General features: G+C 36.1%; 1 protein-coding gene across 3 annotated transcripts in view; it reads left to right on the plus strand.

Annotated features, from left to right (window-relative positions):
* Positions 1–20,044, plus strand: part of LOC150078996 (kinesin-like protein KIF21A) — a 755,520-nt gene that overhangs the window by 48,254 nt on the left and 687,222 nt on the right. For 2 of the 3 annotated variants that reach the window (XM_090383539.1, XM_090383540.1), the window contains exons 6-8: positions 612–704; positions 5,642–5,770; positions 17,393–17,575. In XM_090383539.1, coding sequence (XP_090239665.1) covers positions 612–704; positions 5,642–5,770; positions 17,393–17,575 — 405 coding nt within the window. The remainder of the gene's footprint in view (positions 1–611; positions 705–5,641; positions 5,771–17,392; positions 17,576–20,044) is intronic. The other variant, XM_090383541.1, reaches the window with a different exon arrangement.

The following is a 20,044-nucleotide window of genomic DNA, read 5'->3' on the forward strand; positions in this document are numbered from 1 at the left end:
TTTTTTTAATTCACACTAAAAAGCATTTCCCTTATGAGTCTAGCTTTACAAAATGTGCCTTTATTAAACTGAAGTGAAGTGGAGTGCATGTGCCTACCATTTGTATGTGTGGGTGTGTTATAATAATATGGATCATTTTCCTAACACAGATTTAATTTTATCAATCTTAAATACTACAGACAGGTAGAAACAAGTAAATTGCCCATATTTCCTTTTTTTTTTTTCATCTATCAATATAATTAATGTAATCCAGTAGTTTAGGCCTAACCACTGCTAAGGTGTATATTTATTTTCTTGTGCATTTCAAGAAACTTTTTGCACTTTCTGGTTTCTTATGGCTGAAAACTGAACTGTATTAAAACTGTATTGTTTCAGATTCCAATTTTTAAAAGTTTCCACATTTGAATTTTATCTAGTGAACCAGAAAATTTTCATGGCTCCAAAAATTTTGACATTTTAGTAAATTTGATTTCACCTGTCTAATGATACTGTAAGATTGACTGTGATTGTGACTTTGGAGTTCACTTTTAAGTAAATATATACTGTAATTTTGCATTATTTTTAAACAACAGTGAAATGTCTTTTTTTTTTTTTAAATAATTTTATTTTAGGGTAAAAGGTCACATATTAAAATACATGAAGATGCTAGCGGATGCATTTATACTGTTGGGGTTACAACTCGGTCAGTTCTTTCAGTTGAAGAGGTAAGGTTTTGTTAATCTTTTAATTAATTGTGTTTTCTGTATCAATATTTCCTTACCCTTTTTTGTTTTTTCAGATACAGATCACTTATAATTGAGCTGGAAAAAACCACAGATGACAAAAAATATTAAACTATGCATGCATGACGTTTTTTAAATGTAATGATACAAATAAAAGAACTGTTTTTTAAATACAGTGATATGTACTTGTATTTAACATGTATAGTATATGTTAGATTGTTATTATCATACCTATATCCATCACTGTTAATGTGATTGCCAAAAAAAATGGTCTGTGTTATTGTCAAGTACTGTGGAACACACACACACACACACACACACACACACACACACACACACACACACACACACACACACACACACACACACACACACACACACACGCACAAAGTAGACTGCAAACCCTAGGTCAGGAAACACTGCTCTGTTTCTTGTGGCATCTCATCTGGCCTACGTGCCATATGGGGTATTGAAGTTAAGTGCTAGTATTGATAGGATGCCTGTCCATATGGACAGACATGCTATCAGTGCAACTTGAGAGAACATTGTCTTGAAACAGCCATCTGGGTGGCATTGGTGTTTTTTATATACCTGGAATGATAAGTTAGAGGATTTCCTCTCTAGGCCATGTCTATCACTAGCAATGATAAAGATGATTTGGAAAAAGAAATAACCAAGAGAGCATAACACCAGTAATACTGTGTGTACCTGTGGAAAGACACATTATGTAGTATACAGAAGGAGCAGAACAGATTAATCCTGATCATAGTTTAGCATACGATAATCCATGTTCTGTAAAGAGTGAGAATGCATTTAGCATTAGCATTAGTAGAGGCATATGATGCAAGAAAGCAAGCTTATACAGCATCAGCCAAAAAAAAAAACCAAAAAAAAAAAAAAACCTTCCCATTTTACCCATCCATTCACTCCAAATATTTGTCTAGTTCTGCCTTGTTTTTATTTAAGCTGTCAACTTCTACAATGACAGATGGTAGTTTGTTCCAGCAATCAATCACCTGCTGGCTAAAGGCAAATTTCTGCTCATCTATTCTACAACTGTCTTTCCTCAATGAATTTATGTCACCTGAGGTGATTAATCTAGGCAAGAAGAAGAATCCCATCAACATTAAGCTTGCTCAAACCATTCAAGGCCTTATACACTTCAGTCAGATCATCTTGCAGGTGCCTAGTCACCAGACACTGTAATTTGCAAAACTTAAGCCTTTCTTCCTAAGAGCAACCTTTTGTTCCATTCACTAATCTTTGCCTTCTCTGTACTTGTTCCAGCAGCTCTACATCTTTCCTAAAATGAGGCCTCCAGACCTGTATACAGTACTTAAGGTGTGACCTGACCATTGCCTTATACAAAGGGATAATCGCCTCCTTATCCCTGCTAAAAAAATTCATGTATATCATTGACAAGACACCATGAGCTACTCTTGCATCCCATCTGCACTGCTCAGAAAACTTCATATCTGACTGCACAATTACCCTCAGGTTATTTTCATTCTCCAACTCCCTGAGTGTAGTACCTGACCTTCCAACAGTACTTTGCCAACACTAAGGAAAAAGTTCTGTCAGCAGTGGGGCGATAAGACAGGAAATTACTGGAGTAAACAATCACAAGCTTGCCACTCACTACATACAAACATGTCTTGTTCTGATTCCCACATATGCTTTGACAATCTGGTTCTCTGCTTCCCTTGCTAACATCAAAAAATTCATCAGCATCCTTTCACCATCTCGAGATCAATCGTATACAAACCTTGGTTGCACCTCTTAGAATCAGTTGCTCATCGCAGGAAATCTGCACAACCTCTGTCAGCTCCTCACCGATTGTTTTGACCCTCCCCAAATATCCGCAATCTTGTTGGGGGTCCTAAGCTGTGTGCAGTGATGTGTGGGTTCCCCTAAGAAGCTTATTACAAAATTTAACAATTCTTACAGAAGATTTCTGGATAACATCCTCCAAACGTACAACACCCTGAAGATTGACCCCGACAAGTTCTGTAATGAGAAAGCACACAGATCTCAGAAGATACAAGACATGTACCACCATATGCAACTGTAGAAGTTTCCTGATTATCCCCTTCAGGATGGAATCTCCGTTGAATCCTACTTTGTTCCTCTACAGAGATGAATTCATTTGTTTTAAATTATTATTTCTTTTTATGTATTATTACGTATGTATGTTAGTTGTATATATTACGATACGTATGTATTTATATGTCTCTACCTTTTGCTTGTGTCCATGTATATATGTGCTTTATATGCTCGTAGATGTTATTCGTGGTATTATTTTATAGAAACTAATGTACATAAATTACTTATGCGTAATTTATGTACTACTTGTATGTTTACTGTCTAAGTTATAATGTACAAATGTATATTGGTACCCTCCTAGCTGAAGGCTGTTTAGGGGCGAAGCATATGCAATAAATTGAGTAATAATAATAATTTAATTTAATTAAATCTGCTTATCTAATTAAAAAATTTTCTACTTTGAAATATAGGAACTTATTTGGTTTACCTGATAGTTCTAGTAAAACTGCATTGTGTGTGGACACCTCCACTCACACTAAGGTACATAGGTGTGAAAATCCTTGGGAATCCAAAGTGGTTGAGCTGGGTGAGATTAAAACATTATTCAATAATTTAGATAACCTTGGGAGGTGCAAAGTCTTATGGAATAAATCTTCACTTTGTTATGGTTGGCTAGTTGTTTTTCTGTTTGTGGCTGCTTGAATTTTTGCTACTAAAAGTTGTGATTGGAAATTCTTTCTCCTCAGTTTCAATTTGCACTGATGGAGTGGTCTGCCTATTTTTCAATTGCTATCTGTTATGTTTTCTTTCATGCTCTTGGACCCTTGATTCACTTACTCCATGGAGTAACCAAGTAGGATCATTAATAAGGGATTGTTGATTCACTCCATGGAGCATATGCATATGGATCAGCAGTCCAACATTGTGAAAGTAAAACAGAAGAAAGGACATCAATTCAGAAATGTCTAGCTCACAATATTGATACAACCTCATATTCAGGAGAAAGAATACCCAGTTGCAACCTATTAATAACAGAAATTTGGGCATAACTCTAGTTATTTTTATTTCACCTCACTTCAATTTTATTTATCTATTTTTCATTATAGTTGATTTAATTGATTATTAATTTCATCTTAATTTAATTGTATTTTTATTTTATTTATTTTCAAATTAATTTACTTTTCATATTACTGCATTTTCCTCACATATCAATTTCCACCTCTGTAAAACCGATTGAAATATTGTAATTTTGCCCAATTATTCTTTACTTTGCTTTACACAACTATCCTTTTGATTGAAATTGTAAATTTGTAAATTTGTATTTAAAGACTAAATGCATTGCGCATTTTGTCTTTAAATACAGTATCATTCTGTTCACCATTTAGCATCTCTCATATTGTGGAATTAACTTCGCAACCGTGATGGCATGTTTGCATTACCAGGGTACTTTCTCACCCACCAACGAAAGGCCAACAAGCTTTGAAACGGTGCCTTCTGGGTGGTGGTGCCCACTAAGAATAAATATCAGTAGTCTTCTCTACTAGAGAAGCATTGCTTATTAGAAGTAGTGCAATACCTGGTATCTCGTGAAGGTAGCCGATTCCTCTACACCACATATGTAGTTTTATTTTATGGGTTAACTATGGTGTATCTACTGATATTATATAGTTTGTTTTTATAGAAATGCAAGTATTATATTAAAATATATTTTATTGTACTATATTTTTCCTTTATATATCTCCTCTCTCTGTTTGAGGTAGAAGATATTAGAATCAAAGTTCTGTTGTAACGGAAAAATTCTGTGCAACTAAGTGTTTTTTTTTTGTAATTGTTATATATAATGAACAGGCATTGACAAACTTATACATCATCAAAAAACAAACAAACAAAAAAAACGGTACATTTCAGTAACTTCTCATTCCCTCTAACACTTTGTCTAGTCCTTCCTGGAATTTAATCAAATTACCCACCTCTGCAATACCAGATAGGGGTTTGTTCCAACAATCAACTGTCCACTGGTTAAAGACAAATTTCTGCACATCTATCCTGCAACCATCTACTTCAATTTGAATTTATGTCCCCTCATGTAATCTGAGCAAGGGGAAGGATTCCATCAGCATTGAGCTTACTCAATCCATTCAAAGTCTTCAACACCTCAATCAGATCTTGCAGGTCTGCTAGTCTCCAGATGCTGCTGTTTGCAAAACTGAAGTTTTTCCTGGTAAGAGAAACCTTTTGCTCCCCTGACTTACTCTTCTTATTGCTCTTCTCTGCATTTGTTCCAATGGATCATGTCCTTCCTAATATGAGGCTTCCACACTTGTATGCAGTATTAATATGTGGCCTAATCATTGCCTTATACAGTGGGTAATTAAATTAATAATTAAACCAAGTGAAAGTTAAAAGCTTGGTCCTTCCTGGAATTTAATCACCTCTACAATACCAAAATATAATTGGTTCTTTGACTTCTGTGTGACACCAGTATGCATGACTACGGTTTTGCCTGTTTGTACAATATATAAAATAACAATTGCATACAGTATTGCATGTATAAAATTTTCACTATTTTGCCTTTTTTATTTTGGCCATTTGAAATTTAGTCTGAATATTGTGAGGTGGATTTATGTATTGGAAATTTAAAAATTTATTGATTAGTGATCATTTTAGACATTTTTAGGTTTATATATAACTTTTAACATATAATAGATATACTAGTGTAAATGTTAAATCTTAAGGGCATAATTTGCGTGCGCGCGTGTGTGTGTGTGTGTGTGTGTGTGTGTGTGTGTGTGTGTGTGTGTGTGTGTGTGTGTGTGTGTGTGTGTGTGTGTGTGTGTGAGTGTATCTCCTAAAAATTTTAATATTTCTGTTATTAGACTCTTCAGTGTTTGAAAATTGGAGCACTTTCTCGAACTACAGCAAGTACAAGGATGAATGCACAGTCTTCAAGGTCTCATGCAATTTTTACTTTACATATTAAACAACAAAAGTTGATTAAAATTGAGGTAAACATTTTTCTTTTTTAACTTAGGCATGCTTTCAAAAAAAAAAAAAAGTGGTGGGGAGAGAGAGAGAGAGAGAGAGAGAGAGAGAGAGAGAGAGAGAGAGAGAGAGAGAGAGAGAGAGACACGGGGAGGGGGGGGTGGCATTTATTCTGTATTTCATTATCAATTTTAGATGGTGAGAAAAAAGATTTTTCGTACAAGGATCACTTAATACATTTTCTGTTGCATTGGACACATCAAAACGGCACTACAAATGATGTGTTGTTATTCTTATAGGCATTCAGAAAGCATTTAAGTGATGTGCCATAATGCATGTAGATGTTCATTAAATGACTGCTTAAGGATGACTTCCTTGTGCTATAAAAGTAAAAGCACATGAAGTTCACTTCTTGATTCTATCAGCACACTGATTGAACCCTGGGCTATTAGCAACAAAGCTTGGTTTAATGTTTATAGGTTTGTAAATGCTGTAGAAATTGGGGCGGTGTGGCATTAAGGCAAGTTTCTGCTCTGGATAAAGGGGTGTTTAAAGGGAGTGGAATTTCCCAGGGTTCAGTGCTGGACCCATTGTTGTTGACTATATTTATTAATGATATTAATGAAGGTATATCATGCTTAATGTCTAAGTTTGCTGATGACAAAGGTTGGTAAGCTGATTAATGACAATAATCAGTATAAGTTATTGCAACAGGATCTAAAAAGATTAGGCAGATGGGCTGAGAAATGGCAGTTTAAGTTTAACATTGACAAATGCAAGGTACTGTATATTGTGGTACTACGCCCAGGGTAATGGAAAATGAAAAAGATTGGGATGTTACCAAGAAAGGCTTCAGTTCTGTAAATTGCAGGAAAGATTGTTGCAAGATAGCTGCGTAGAGGTTTGCCTTCAACCAGCAATGGTTGATTGTTGGAACAAACTTCCAGTTGTTGTTGTTGTAGAAGTGAGTAGTTTGAATGAATTCAAGGAAGAACTAGTCAAATTACTGGAAGGGATGGATAGGTGATTAGGGGTGTTGGCTCCCACTCCCTGTTTTTGGCTGATGCTGTATAAGCTTGCTTTCATCCATCATTTTCCTCTACTAATACTAAAGCCATATGTTTAAACTGCTTAGTTTGGCTGTATATTCGGAACCCTCTCGGGTACTATAAGTGCCAGAAATATAGCCACATATAAATGTTATATCGAAGTGACTCAGTATGTTGCTAACTGCAGTTCAAAGGAACACACTCAGTCTGACTGTATAGCATTATCTCTCCACTGTCTGAAATGCATAGCTTACTCTAAATCATGTCAAATATGGAAACAGTGAAAATCTGGATATAGAAAAAGGTTTTGATACTGCTTGGTGATATGGATCTTTCAGGACCTTTATTCTTTTGGTTTGAGATGCCAGTTAATAGAAATTTTCCTTAACCACAGAACCTATCTCTATCAATATCAGAAAAAGTCTATCAAAATACTTCATCTAAACCTTTTGTTTGAGGAGAGGATGGTATTTCCCCTAGGATTTCATTCTCACTGCAGTGTTAATTGCCATTAGAATCACCAACATGATACAAGACTTTCCAAACATTTGAAATATATAGTGTATGTTTCAAATGTATTTGGCAACTCCAAATTTCAGTAGCATAAATGGTTTTTAATATTAGAAGCATGGAATGTTATCATATAGCAGAACAAAAATATACAGCTATTCCAGTAAACAAGGCAAGTCATACCTGAATCCAGAATTATATGTCAAAAACTGTCTAATTCTATTTACTAGTTTTTATGTAATGAACTTAACTTTGCAGCACATAATGCTTATCTTTGGACTGTTTGCCTAAAGAAGATAAATTCTAAAAGCTTTCTTTGCCAAGTCCTGGAATGCTGATAGAATCTTTCTATTACATTTATACAGTCTTAATTTGATCACTTAGACTATGGATCCTGGCAGAGTCAATCTATGACTCTGCCAGGAAGAGTTTCTTCTAGATGTGTGCATTTAGAACAGTTTCAGTCAGGTTATATATATTGAAATGAAGCTACCTTTACCTTATCTCAGGAAGAAATCTACTTTATAATTATACAGCCAAAACTAGTATTAATGTTAACTATATGACAAGGAAGTCCTATATGGTTAATAATTGGAAGCCTTTCTTCTCATTCCAATTGGATATAACTGTTCAATAGATCAATCATTTACCACAATAAATGAAATTAATCATCGTGCAGGACTCAGACTGGATGAACTCATGCACAGTTGGAATGTTGATATTTAACATGTTTTTCCAGAGATGCTTAAACTGGATCCTCCCTGAACTCCGTGTCCTTCTTTTTATGTGATGTCTTCTAACAACGGGAAATTGTTCGTTGTTATTGAAGTATGTAACCACTGAATTTTTCAAATCATAGTTTGTTTTATTTATATTGACCACTTGAAATAGATAGAGCTATTGGGAGGTGGAAGAAACTGCGGCAGCAGTTTCTTCCACTTCCTAGTTGGCATATCTCTTCCAGCAGAATGTAGTAGCTACAGAGCAGAATTGTATGCATAACATTAGCTTTAGACAGCATATCAAATCGTCAGTTTATTTATGCTCTAATGTATATTAGAGCATAGATAAAGGCACAGTTACGGTGCCTCCGTAGCCAGGCGGGCAGGAGCAGCAGTGTGTAGCACACACTTCTTGATTAGACTAGGGTTCGAGCCTGTGACCACCAAATATGGAGGATGCGGAAAGGTCAGGGAATGACCACCGCATATCCCCGGAGCAATATGCCTTAGCAGCTAATGCTGCTAAAAACCAAATAACAAACAACAGGCACAGTTATGGCGATTAAAATCCAATTTATCTTCCTGTCTGATGAAGATTTGATGGAAGATGTCATTTCCAGACATGCAACCAGTCAATTAGCTACTGTTGGATATCAGATCATGCTGGTATTTCTAGAGGATGAATTTGCAGACCTTGCAGACAAACCAACGAGTACTTCCCATTTGTCATTTTCATTTTTTTACCGGTATCAGTTGTCAAATTGAAAAGAGTTTAAAAAATGCCTGAACCTGTAATAGTCACCTTTGTGAAAACATAATCCTTTCCCTTTACCCTTGACAATAGTTATATCTTTGAATAATTGCTATACAATACACTATGATTGCTGCCACTTAACGGTTCCCTTACTTAAAGTTCTTTATGCCTGTAGAATCATTGCTGATAACCAGATCATGTATATTGCTTTCTCTTTACCTCTCTAACACGGTGGAGGAGGGTAAAGCAGTCAAGAAATAAAGTAGAAATGCCAGGAAGGTATGGTGTTTTCTGATTCTTTATATTGATTACAAAATTCTTATAAAAGCAGTGTTCAGAGCTAGCTACTAGTGTCAGCTATAGAAAACTCAAAACTTCTTCAGAATAAATCATGAATTGCAGTTATGGGCATCTAGCTTCAGACAAAACAGGCAAGAAGAAGGAGAAGTGATGCTAGCTACGATTCATGTTGACGACACTTATTTAACACAACTTTTTTACTTAGGGGAGAAAATTCACTTCTGGGCCCTTTTGTCAGACTCAATGAACAATTATTGACAGTTGCACAATCCTTATTGACTGTTACTAGGATTTTGATATCCAAAAGGTTATTGTTAGGTCTTGGTTCGAATTTTTAGGAACCATAGAATCTATCACACATAATTGTAATGATGGAATTCTTGATAAACCTGTTCATTCTACTTGAAATGCCTCCAGCTATATAATTGGCTGTAGGTATCATAGAATTTAGGCGTCTCCGTAACTAGGTGGGCAGGAGCAGCAGTGCGTAGCACACGCTTCTTGATTAGACTGGGGTTCGAGCCCGTGCCCACCAAATATGGAGGATGCGGAAAGATCAGAGAACGACCACCACATATCCCCGGAGCAATATGACCTTAGTTGCTAATGCTCCTAAAAACCAAATAACAACATCATCATAGAATTTAAACAAATTTTTGTCAAAAAATTATGAATAGGCATAGTTTAGTTCAGGAGGCCCTTGTGCCAAAAAATACCCAAACAGGTATTTTTTTTGCACAAATGCCTCTTGAACTAAACTTTTTCCCCTCCAGACTAGCAGTTTACAGTCCCTTCTGTTAATATGCACTGGTCTTGCTGAGTAATTTTCTACCCTACATGTGCCTTGCAGAATCTTACTGGGCTGAATTGATTGATAAGATTCTTATCATGAATGTTAGAATGAGTACAGAGAGGGGCAACGAGATTAGTGAGTGGAACAAGAAAGGCTTAAGTTCTGCAAATTGCAGCATCTGGAGACTAGCACCTGCAAGGTGATCTGATTGAGATGTATAAGGCCTTGAATGGTGAATTTGAGCAAGCTCAATGCTGATGGGATTCTTCCTCTTGCTCAGATTCCTAAGGGGGCATAAATTCAAATTTAGGAAAGACAGTTGTAGAATAGATGTGCAGAAATTTACTTTTAGCCAGCGGGTGCTTGATTGCTGTAGCAGACTTCCATCTGTCTTTGTGGGAGTTGACAACTTAAATAAATTCAAGGCTGAACTAGACAAACTTTTGGAGTGAATGGATGGGTGAAAGGTGAAATGGGAAGTGTTTTTTTTTTTTTTTTTTTTTTTTGGCTGATGCTATATAAGCTTGCTTTCTTGCCTCATATGCCTCTCCTAATGCTAGTGCTAACTGGCAAATGGAGGGAACTAAGATATGATGGATCCTTCATGTGTTACTTCCCCTCCAGGCTGTGGTTGTGATATAATTGTGTGAAATGATCTCATCAAATCACTTTTATCCCAAAGGAAATGCCACTTTCATGAAGTGAATGGTTTCTTTCTGCTTGGTTTGAAGAATGCGATAGTAAATGCATTGAATGCTCCCACCCCCTCAATTTCTTGATCTGGATCCTGTTAAAAACCCCAGTAAAGAAACTAGAGGAGCCATCATTAAAGGCCACTAATTGAATCCCTACCACATAAAATTCATAATGTAATTCAGGCAGGTGGAAGTTCCAAGATTCTGAGGTTTGATTTTTTTTTTTTTTTTTTGTGCACATGTGTAGTTTCCACTGTAAATGAGTTTTTAAATTATATAATTTTATATTACATTATACAGTAGAACTGCGTTAATCTGGAGTTGATGGGACCACACTCGGTCCGGATTAACCAGAAGCTATCTTTTCATTTATCAGTTTTTATTTAAAGTTAACAAATAACAATATTTTAACTAAATTGGTTTATATATATATATATATATATTTTTTTTTTATTACCTTCACGGTATTAGAACCTATTGTACTCAGTACTGTGCTTAGGTTGGAGGTTGAGAAGATGAAAAATATATTTGTTGACATTAGACTTGAACTTCTGTAGACTGTAATTTTCAGGAAATATGTATGAAGCAAGGTTGGTTCCAGAAAACGGCAGTTGAATGAATAAATGAGGAAGATGAAAAATTGGTTCTGTGAGTTTGAAGTTGGACAGTATATGGATGTTGGCTGATGGCAGCACATAGTGAGACTGTTTTGAAAGAGAGAGTAGGAATTATAGAAGCTAATTCAGAAGAACATTGACCATGGAAGTATCTGTAGAAAAGGCATGCAACAGAAACAGTACGTCTGTGAGACAGAGAGTGGAGAGACTGTGTTAAAGAGGAGTCATTAATTAACCTAACTGCCCCCCAGGTGTGGGAACGATATTCCATGGTAGGGCAGATTTGTGATGTGTACAGAGTGAACAGCTGTTTGGAAGAAAAGTAACGTCGAGAGTGAAAGAGAAAACCAAGTTTTTTAGATGCAGAGGAAGCAATATTTGTAATGTGTTTGTGCCAAGAGAGATTGGAAGTCAGAGTAATCCTCAAAAGAGATATATCATTTTGCCTAGAAATCAGAATGTCACCAAAGATAAGCATAGGAGCAGAAGAATCCTTTTTGCAAGATATAAGACGAGACTCAGTTTTAGAAGGATAGAAATCAACTAAGTTGTCTTTGCCCCACTGGAGAATTACCGGGAGATCGGCATTTAAGGAATTGATAGTGGATATTCGGGAAGTTGAAGCTGATTGAGCAGGGCAAGGTTTCTCAAAATGGAAAGCGGAATGTAATGTGCTATCATCGGGAAAACTATGGATAGGATTTCCAGTCAATGGAAGAAGGTTATTAATATACAAGAGGAAATGAGTGGGGGAAAGAACTGAACTTTGCGGGATACCAGCATTAGTGGAGAAGTTAGAAGACAGAGATCCATCTACCATCACCCTCAGTGAGCGATCAGAGAGAATACTGGAAAACCAGTTACAAAAAACAATTGGCAAACCATAAGATAGAAGCTTGTTTAGAAGACCTTTATGCCAAACATGATCGAAAGCCTTTGAGATGTCAAAATCAACTGCTTGTGTTTCCCCGAACTTTTCCATTGAATTTGTCCATAAATGGGTAACATAAGTTAGAATATCACCAGTGGATCGACACTGATGGAATCCATACTGGCGATCATTGATCAGGAAGGTTTCTAGGTAGTTTAAGATTTGGTGGTTAATTGATTTCTCCATTACTTTAGACAGAGTAGAATTAATTGCAATGGGACGATAATTGGATGGGAGGGATTTGTCACCCTTTTTAGGAACTGGCTGGATATGAGCAAGTTTATATGAACAAGAAGGAAAAACACCTTTGGAATCAGAAAGTGAAAAAATCCGGCAAAGAATAGGAGTAAGTTCAGGAGCACAGGTTTTGAGAAGAAGTGGAGAAATACCATCAGGACCTGGAGCTTTCTTAGCATCAAGATTCGGCAAAATCCTTCTGACATCCTTTTGATGGAAGACCACAGGAGGCATTGAATGGAGCAAGTTGGGAATGTTGGGAGGTGTTTTACCAAGATCATTAATACATGAGCTGGAAGAAAAATGGGATGCTAGCAGGTCAGTTTATCCTTGGCTGAAGTGACAACAGAACCATTGGTTTTGAGAGGGGTGGGAGCAGAGATGGGCAAAAGTTGTGGCCAATAGATTTGGCAAGAGACCAGAATATTCGGCTACCATTAGGGCAAGAAGCAAGTTTTCTACTCTTAGCCTGTTCAAAATCTAGTTTGGACTGATTAATAACTGTTTTACAATTGTTGTGAGCTTTGCTGTAGGCGGAAATAGAAACTGAAGAATTGGAAACAAGCCAATTACGATATGCAACGTTCTTCTCTTGAACAGCCTTAGCGAATTTATTGGAAAACCAAGGTTTAGATAAAGTACGAGATTTTAAAGTGGAGTGTAGGATAAAGGATTCCATCCCTACAGGAATAATTTCACTGACACGATCTGAGCAAATGTTGGCATTGGAAATTTTGAAACAGTAATCCAACCAAGGAAAAGAAGAAAAGGAATCTTGCAGGTCATTCCATTTTGCATCTTGTAATGCCAAACAATATGAGGTTGGGAACAGCCATGAGATCAAGGTTCCACTGGAGAAGAGACAATCACCAAGTTGTGATTGTCTCTTCAAAAAAAAAAAAAAAAAAAAAAAAAGCGTGTTGGCTGTATGGTTAGGATTGTCTGGTGTTCTTGTAGGTAAATGATCAATCTGTGCAAGGTCATTATTAATTGCAAAAGCCTCAGTATCTCGACCAGCTGGGTGGGTGTGACTAGAAAACGTAAGCCAGCTGTAGTTGTGAATATTAAAATCACCAAGGAAAATTACCTCATTGTTAGGAAAGTGGAATGGAGAAAGTCAAGTTGCAAAGAGAGGAAGTCAAAGAGCTCCAAGTGATTAGTGGAGTTGGGAGAATGGTAGAGACAACAGATGAATTTGACACAATGAGGTAGAGAGATTTTAAACCAGAGAAGATCGAAAAGATAAGATTCCAAATTACTAAGTTTCTGACAGGGAATATCAGAAACTTAGTAATTTGCACAAGTACCACCTTTGAGGCGAAAGGAATCATACAGAGAATAATTTGGGTAATTGAGATGAGCAGTGGTTGAATCAACCAATAACTGAGATTCTGTCAGAAAAGTTCATGGGGTTTTGGCAGACTTTAAGTGGAAATGGACATCATTGAGATTAGAACTTAGACCATGTATATTTGTGAAATGAACTAGGAAGTGTTTGGGAGGTTTACATCTTTTCGCAGATAAGTTTGCTCTATTAGTTTGACTATTAATGGTGTATTCGGTAGTAAGAAAAAGTGGGGGCCTTGCTGTATGAAGTAATGAAATTTTTGGATATGGCTTACACATGGTAAGAATATACCCAGATCCTTGACATAACGTGGCTTCAATAATGCCTCCCGCATGCACACTACTTAGACTCCCTCCAGTCACTATCTGGCAGAGTAGAGGTAAAAGTAAGAGGTAGCAAGATTATACACTAGCTGATCTGGAAGGCTCCTGAAGAGACCAAAAGGTTCGGTCCGGTGTACTAACTGGCGGCCAGCCTGCAAACACCGTTTTAGAGCTGTACCCTCGAAATATAAGGAAATTTGGATTTCGTTGTGGTGATCATCGTGATGGAAGAGATGGGGAAGGGTTGACCGAAACTTAGCTCTGGGGACTAAACATGGGTTCACCACTTCAAGCCTCCAATAAGCAAAGTGTGGTGTTATTGCACCGGTTAACAAGAGTTATCTACTACCTAGTATTGTCTGGTAACACAGAGGCGGCATTCCTCCGTGTGATGATACTACAGCTTGACACCCCCGTTTACATTAGTTCACACCTGGGTGGTCACCCACAGTGTGCTTGGGCATGGAGGTTATACCTAGGATTGCTAACAGTCCCACCATTGTGAAGGTGCAAGCAGATGATTTGGCTGTCACAGTCCGTCCGAACTTTGCCAAAATTGGGTCCACTTGACTTGAATGTCACCTGAATATCAGTTCCATCAGCATTTTAGACTATCAGGTAGCAAGTACAGCTTGTCTGGCATATGTAAGAGAATGTCTGTGACAACCTCAAGGACCAAAATATTAAATTAATAAAACAATATTTTAAAGTAAAAATTATAAAAAATAAAAGAATATGGTAAGTAAACAGAATACTGTACAATGCAATAAAGTTTTAACGTAGAACATTATATTACAAAATTAAACACACAAATATTACAACACAAAACAAATAACTATTTTTGAGAAGTTTACTTGAAATTGTCCTCAACGTTTTTTTGCTTTAATTTTGAAACTCTCTTTCGGGCTGCATGATCTTGCAACCACTTCAAGGTCAGAAGCTCACCAGCTGATGGGTCATCCTGTCTCTCGAAATAAATCAGTAGATTCTCCAGCATTCCAGTTGCTTCAGTGTGACTCGCACCAGTTGTTTCCTCACACGCTTCATCATCGGAGTTGTCTTCATTAGCTTGCAACGATGATGATGAGCATTCTTGCACAATGTCTTCCTCAGTGAGGATCTGATGTTCTAGATCATTATCACACAGTATCCATGGGGCAATGTCTTCATTTGTTATTTCTGAACAACCGCCTAGACATTGAAATAACTGAACAAAATCATTACCATCCTTGTCATCATCAGGATTCAAATAAATATCTATTTCCTCCTCAGATCTTTCTATTGGAACATCAGGCCAAAGATTTTTCCAGCGTTTGATAAGGGTAGTCTTGTCAGTTTCATTCCAAGCTGCAGCAGAAAAATAAATGACTGTCTTTATGTTGACATCTTTAAGACGGTCCATAAAGTTTGATTTTTCTTCAAGCGCCTCTTGTTGTTCTAACAGTGAGATTATCAACTTCTTGCTGTACTGTCACTTCACAGCCTCTATAACTCCTTGATCCATAGGCTGTAATAGTGCAGTAACGTTAGGTGGCAAAATTTTTACAAAGATGTTGCCTGTTCTCAGCATTATCAATGAATAAAACTACTTTTTCTTTCAGTCCTTGAACCCTTAAATATTTTTTAATTAAGGGAACAAATGAGATGAAAAACCAATCTTTAAAAAGAGCTAGGCTCATCCAAGCTGATTTTTGTGATGTGTACTTAGCTGGGTGGGCATTTAAGTTCACATTTTTAAGAGTGTGGGGTTTAGCAGATTTTCCTATGACTAACAGTGGTAACTTTAAATTCCCAGATGCGTTATTGCACAAAAGCAATGTCACTCTTTCCTTACTCAATTTTTGTCCTTTAGCTAAAGAGCCAAGTTTTGAGGCAAGTGTTTTTTTTTGGGTAACATTTTGAAAAATAAACCAGTCTCATCAGCATTAAAAATTTGGGATGGAACTAAATTTTCTTCACTAATAAACTTGAGAAACTGTACGTTAAATTCTTTGCTTGCAAGACAATCACCAGAAAGACTTTCACCTGTAATTCTGAACTGTCGGTTTCCATGACGCTCCTTCCACCTTGATAACTACCCCAAACTCGCAGTAAAAGATGTGACCACCTCCTAACTTTTTGTTAAGGCTAAGAGCCCTTGATTGAAGGATTGGCCCTGAAAGAGGAAACCCTTGCTCTCGTTCTTGACAAAACCAAATGTATAAGTCCTCATCAAAATTTTCATTTTTTGCCTGCTTAATGGTAGCTCTATTTCCTAAGCTGTCTTTGGCCACCAAAAGTGGCCAAAGACACAAAAGTTTTTACACAAAAGTTTTTTACACAAAAGTTTTCGATTGCTTTCCTATGTTTTTTCCAATTGGAAACAGTTTTTTTTTTGCCACCCCTATATTGAGAACAATCTTTTTTTAAACTTTCTCTCTTATCAATGCGAAAAAGCATGTTCAGTTTTTGTTCAATCGACATGGTAACACTCTTTCTTTTTGTTGCCATATTCTGTTAACCCAAAACCACAAAAAAATAAAATAAATAAAAACACAAAAAAAATATAAAAAAACACATGCATGGACAATGCTTGCTGCAGCTGTCAACTGAATAGGCCAGCACTTGAAATTACCATACAATTGTCTCCAACCATATGGTCTGGTCGGATCTCCAACCATACCACATGGTCCAGTCGGATTTCTGAAGGTCACAACCATAAAACAATAAAAACAATTAGCAGTCCCCTGTTTATTAGGCTTTTCTGTTAGTGTAATCTATTATAAACAGAGAGTGAACACGATCTTATTGAATTTGCAATAATGCCGACAGCCGTAATTCTGTGGATTTTTTACATTATTATGGTGAAATGTGTTTCCCCTTCCATGAAATCTTCAATCATATCAAAACATAAATAAATTTTCAGAATGTTCTCTTCATTTCAATTTTTTAAGTTTTGTAACTTGTTACTACTTTCTCATTTGCGCGTATCGTGTTAGTTGCAATTTATGCATGCAGTGTGCTTTCTTATTGATTGCTTATCTTTTTTACTGTTTTAAATTTTAAACCCCTTCCAAAATGTCAGTGAACAGAAATATATATTTTTTTGATAGTTAGAATTTTACCCCCGACTGAAAATCCAGTCTGGATTAACAGAATGTCCGCATCATTGGGGTATGGATTAACGGCGTTCTGCTGTAATAAATAGTAGATTTATAGTAAATATTATTATTTATTTACTATAATGAAAATTTTTTCTAGATATTATTTTAGCTTAATTAGTTAGTTAATTAGTTTCACATTATATTATGCTATTATACACAGATAATTATAATGTTTCAAGTTTATTACAGTACTGCATAATTTTTTCCTGATATTGTTAATTAGCCTGTTGAAGAGGAAACCTGTGGTGACACAAACCAAGGACAAGCAGATGGAGAACCTTTACATGAATTTGAAACTTTAACTGCAAAATTTCATTTTGTGGATTTGGCTGGCTCAGAAAGACTAAAAAGAACAGGTGCAACTGGAGAAAGAGCAAAAGAAGGCATTTCAATAAACTGTGGTCTAGTAAGTTTTGATATTGTATCAAACTTGACACATTTACTGATTGTACTCTCCAGTAACTATATACAGTATTATGATTAGTTTCCAAAACTAAATGTACATGTCAGAGTAATCATGTGATGATTACTCTGATTAAAGATGAGGTTTAAGGAATTATATAGTTTTATCCAAAAAATTTGATTAATGGAGTCAAACTTCAAATCTGTCACTATTAATTTTCATCTTTATCTGAATATTCTAGTTCTGTTATGCTAACACTTTACATTGCAAACTGATGCTCCTGTAAAAATATTTTTCATTTGCTCGAAGTTAATAAAGCACTCAAAACCTACATTGGTATTATTATGTTTATTTCTGAATTGGAAATATGTGCATAATGGTGTCAAACGGTTCATGGTATTTTCTTACCACTTCTTCAGTGACTGCAAAGACAGGTTATTATTATGAAATTCTTAAATTTTTTTCAGTAGAATTAAACGTTTTAGTAAATCAAACTAAATCTGAGTAGAAGAATTTTGTTTTAAGGTTAATTTTTATATAATAAATAACAATAATACGTTCACACTTACCAGCTGTCTTTGCAATATCACTATCACAAAAGATCACTTTGGACACAAGAACTTGTTGATTTGTTTATGGGTGAAGCATATATACAACCACTCTCCGACTTACGTAGTACTTGACTTACGGAAATTCGACTTTATGTAGGTTTTTTCCAGCCGATGCAAACGTAAAAAAAAAATTGTGGAAATGTATTTTGCATCCTGTAGGAACAAATGGAGGTATCGTGAAAATATCATAATGTGAACCCAATAACACATTGTTTTGTTTTTTTCTGGTGATTTGTTCCAAGACCTCGGAAGTTGAAATTTTCGCTATATAACTAAGCTATTTATTGCTCTAAAAGGTCATTTTTATAATGGAAATTGCACTACACGTTCCATTATAAGAATCAATTTTGAACACCTTTGTGATATTTTTCTAAAACAAATTTCTGGAGGTCACTACTATAAAGCATTAAAAATAATTTGCACTTTCCGGTTTATTGGGCTTTTCTGTTAGCGCAGTCTATTATAAACGGGTAGTAAAGGCAATCTTATTTCATTTGCAATAATCCTGATAACTGGAATTGTGTGGATTTTTATGTTATTATGGTGAAATGTGTTCCCTCTACCATAAAATAATAAAAACTCAAAACTAAATGTACATGTCAGAGTAATCATGTGATGATTACTCTGATTAAAGATGAGGTTTAAGAAATTATATAGTTTTATCCAAAAAATTTGATTAACGGAGTCAAACTTCAAATCTATCACTATTAGTTTCTATTTTTATCTGAATATTCTAGTTCTATTATGTTAACACTTTACACTGCAAATTGATGCACCTGTAAAAATATTTTTTACAGGATCTTCAATCTGAAATCTTCAATCATATAAAAAACATAAATAAATTTTCAGAATCTTCCCTTCATTCCTATTTTCTTATTACAATGATGAAGAGAAAACGACCAATGGAAAGTGAAAGTGCTGGCAGTGCTAGAAAACAAAACAAAACAATATTGATTTAGAAATAAAGATGATTAATTAAGAAGTAGGAAGCAGGACAAGGTATGTCTGCCAGGGCCAAAGGTTGATGACGTTGTAGAGCGGATATCATCTTTTAAGGGCACAAAAGGTGATATAGTTGTACACATTGGCACTAATGATATAAAGAGTAGGAGACCGGCAGAATTACTTAACAAGTACAGGTCACCGTTGAACAAAAGCTGAGAATTAGGGTTGAATTTGAAAGTGTCTGCAATTCTGCCCAGACACGATAGGAGGGAGTATATGATGAGAGCCTTGTCGAACAATTCGGCCCTGGAAAGATTGTGCAAGGCTCAAGGGGTAGAATTTTTTTCAGCTGGTCTGTACTTGTTAACAGGAGAGACTGCTTCTACAGGGACGGGATACACTTAAATAGAAAGGGTGCAAGAATATTTGCTGTTGCTATCGAGGCAGTGTTAGGTGGGTCGGAAAACTGATAGCTTGGGGGGATACAATCACTAATAGTTTAACAGTTGCCATAGGTAGAGGCGAAGGTGAGTCTTGCACAACTTCTATTAGAATAAGTAGCGACCTGCAGCGAGGGATGTTAGCATTAGCATTAGTAGAGGCATGTGATGCAAGAAAGCAAGCTTATTCAGCATCAGCCAAAAAAAAAAAAAAAACACACACCACTCCCATTTCACCCCTCCGTTCGTTCGAAATACCTGTCCAGTTGAGCTTTAAATTTGTTTAGGCTATCAACTTCAACAACAAGTGATGGAAGTCGGTTCCACCAACCAACCACCCGCTGGCCAAAGGCAAATTTCCGCACATCTATCCGACATCCGCCCATCCTCAATTTGAATTTATGCCCTCTGAGGTGATTATTCTGAGCAAGATGAAGAATCCCATTGGCATTGAGCATGCTCAAACCATTCAAAGC

Source organism: Mastigoproctus giganteus, chromosome 10 (genome assembly GCF_048544385.1).
Source record: "Mastigoproctus giganteus isolate SK-2022 chromosome 10, ASM4854438v1, whole genome shotgun sequence".
Lineage (NCBI taxonomy): Eukaryota > Metazoa > Arthropoda > Arachnida > Uropygi > Thelyphonidae > Mastigoproctus > Mastigoproctus giganteus.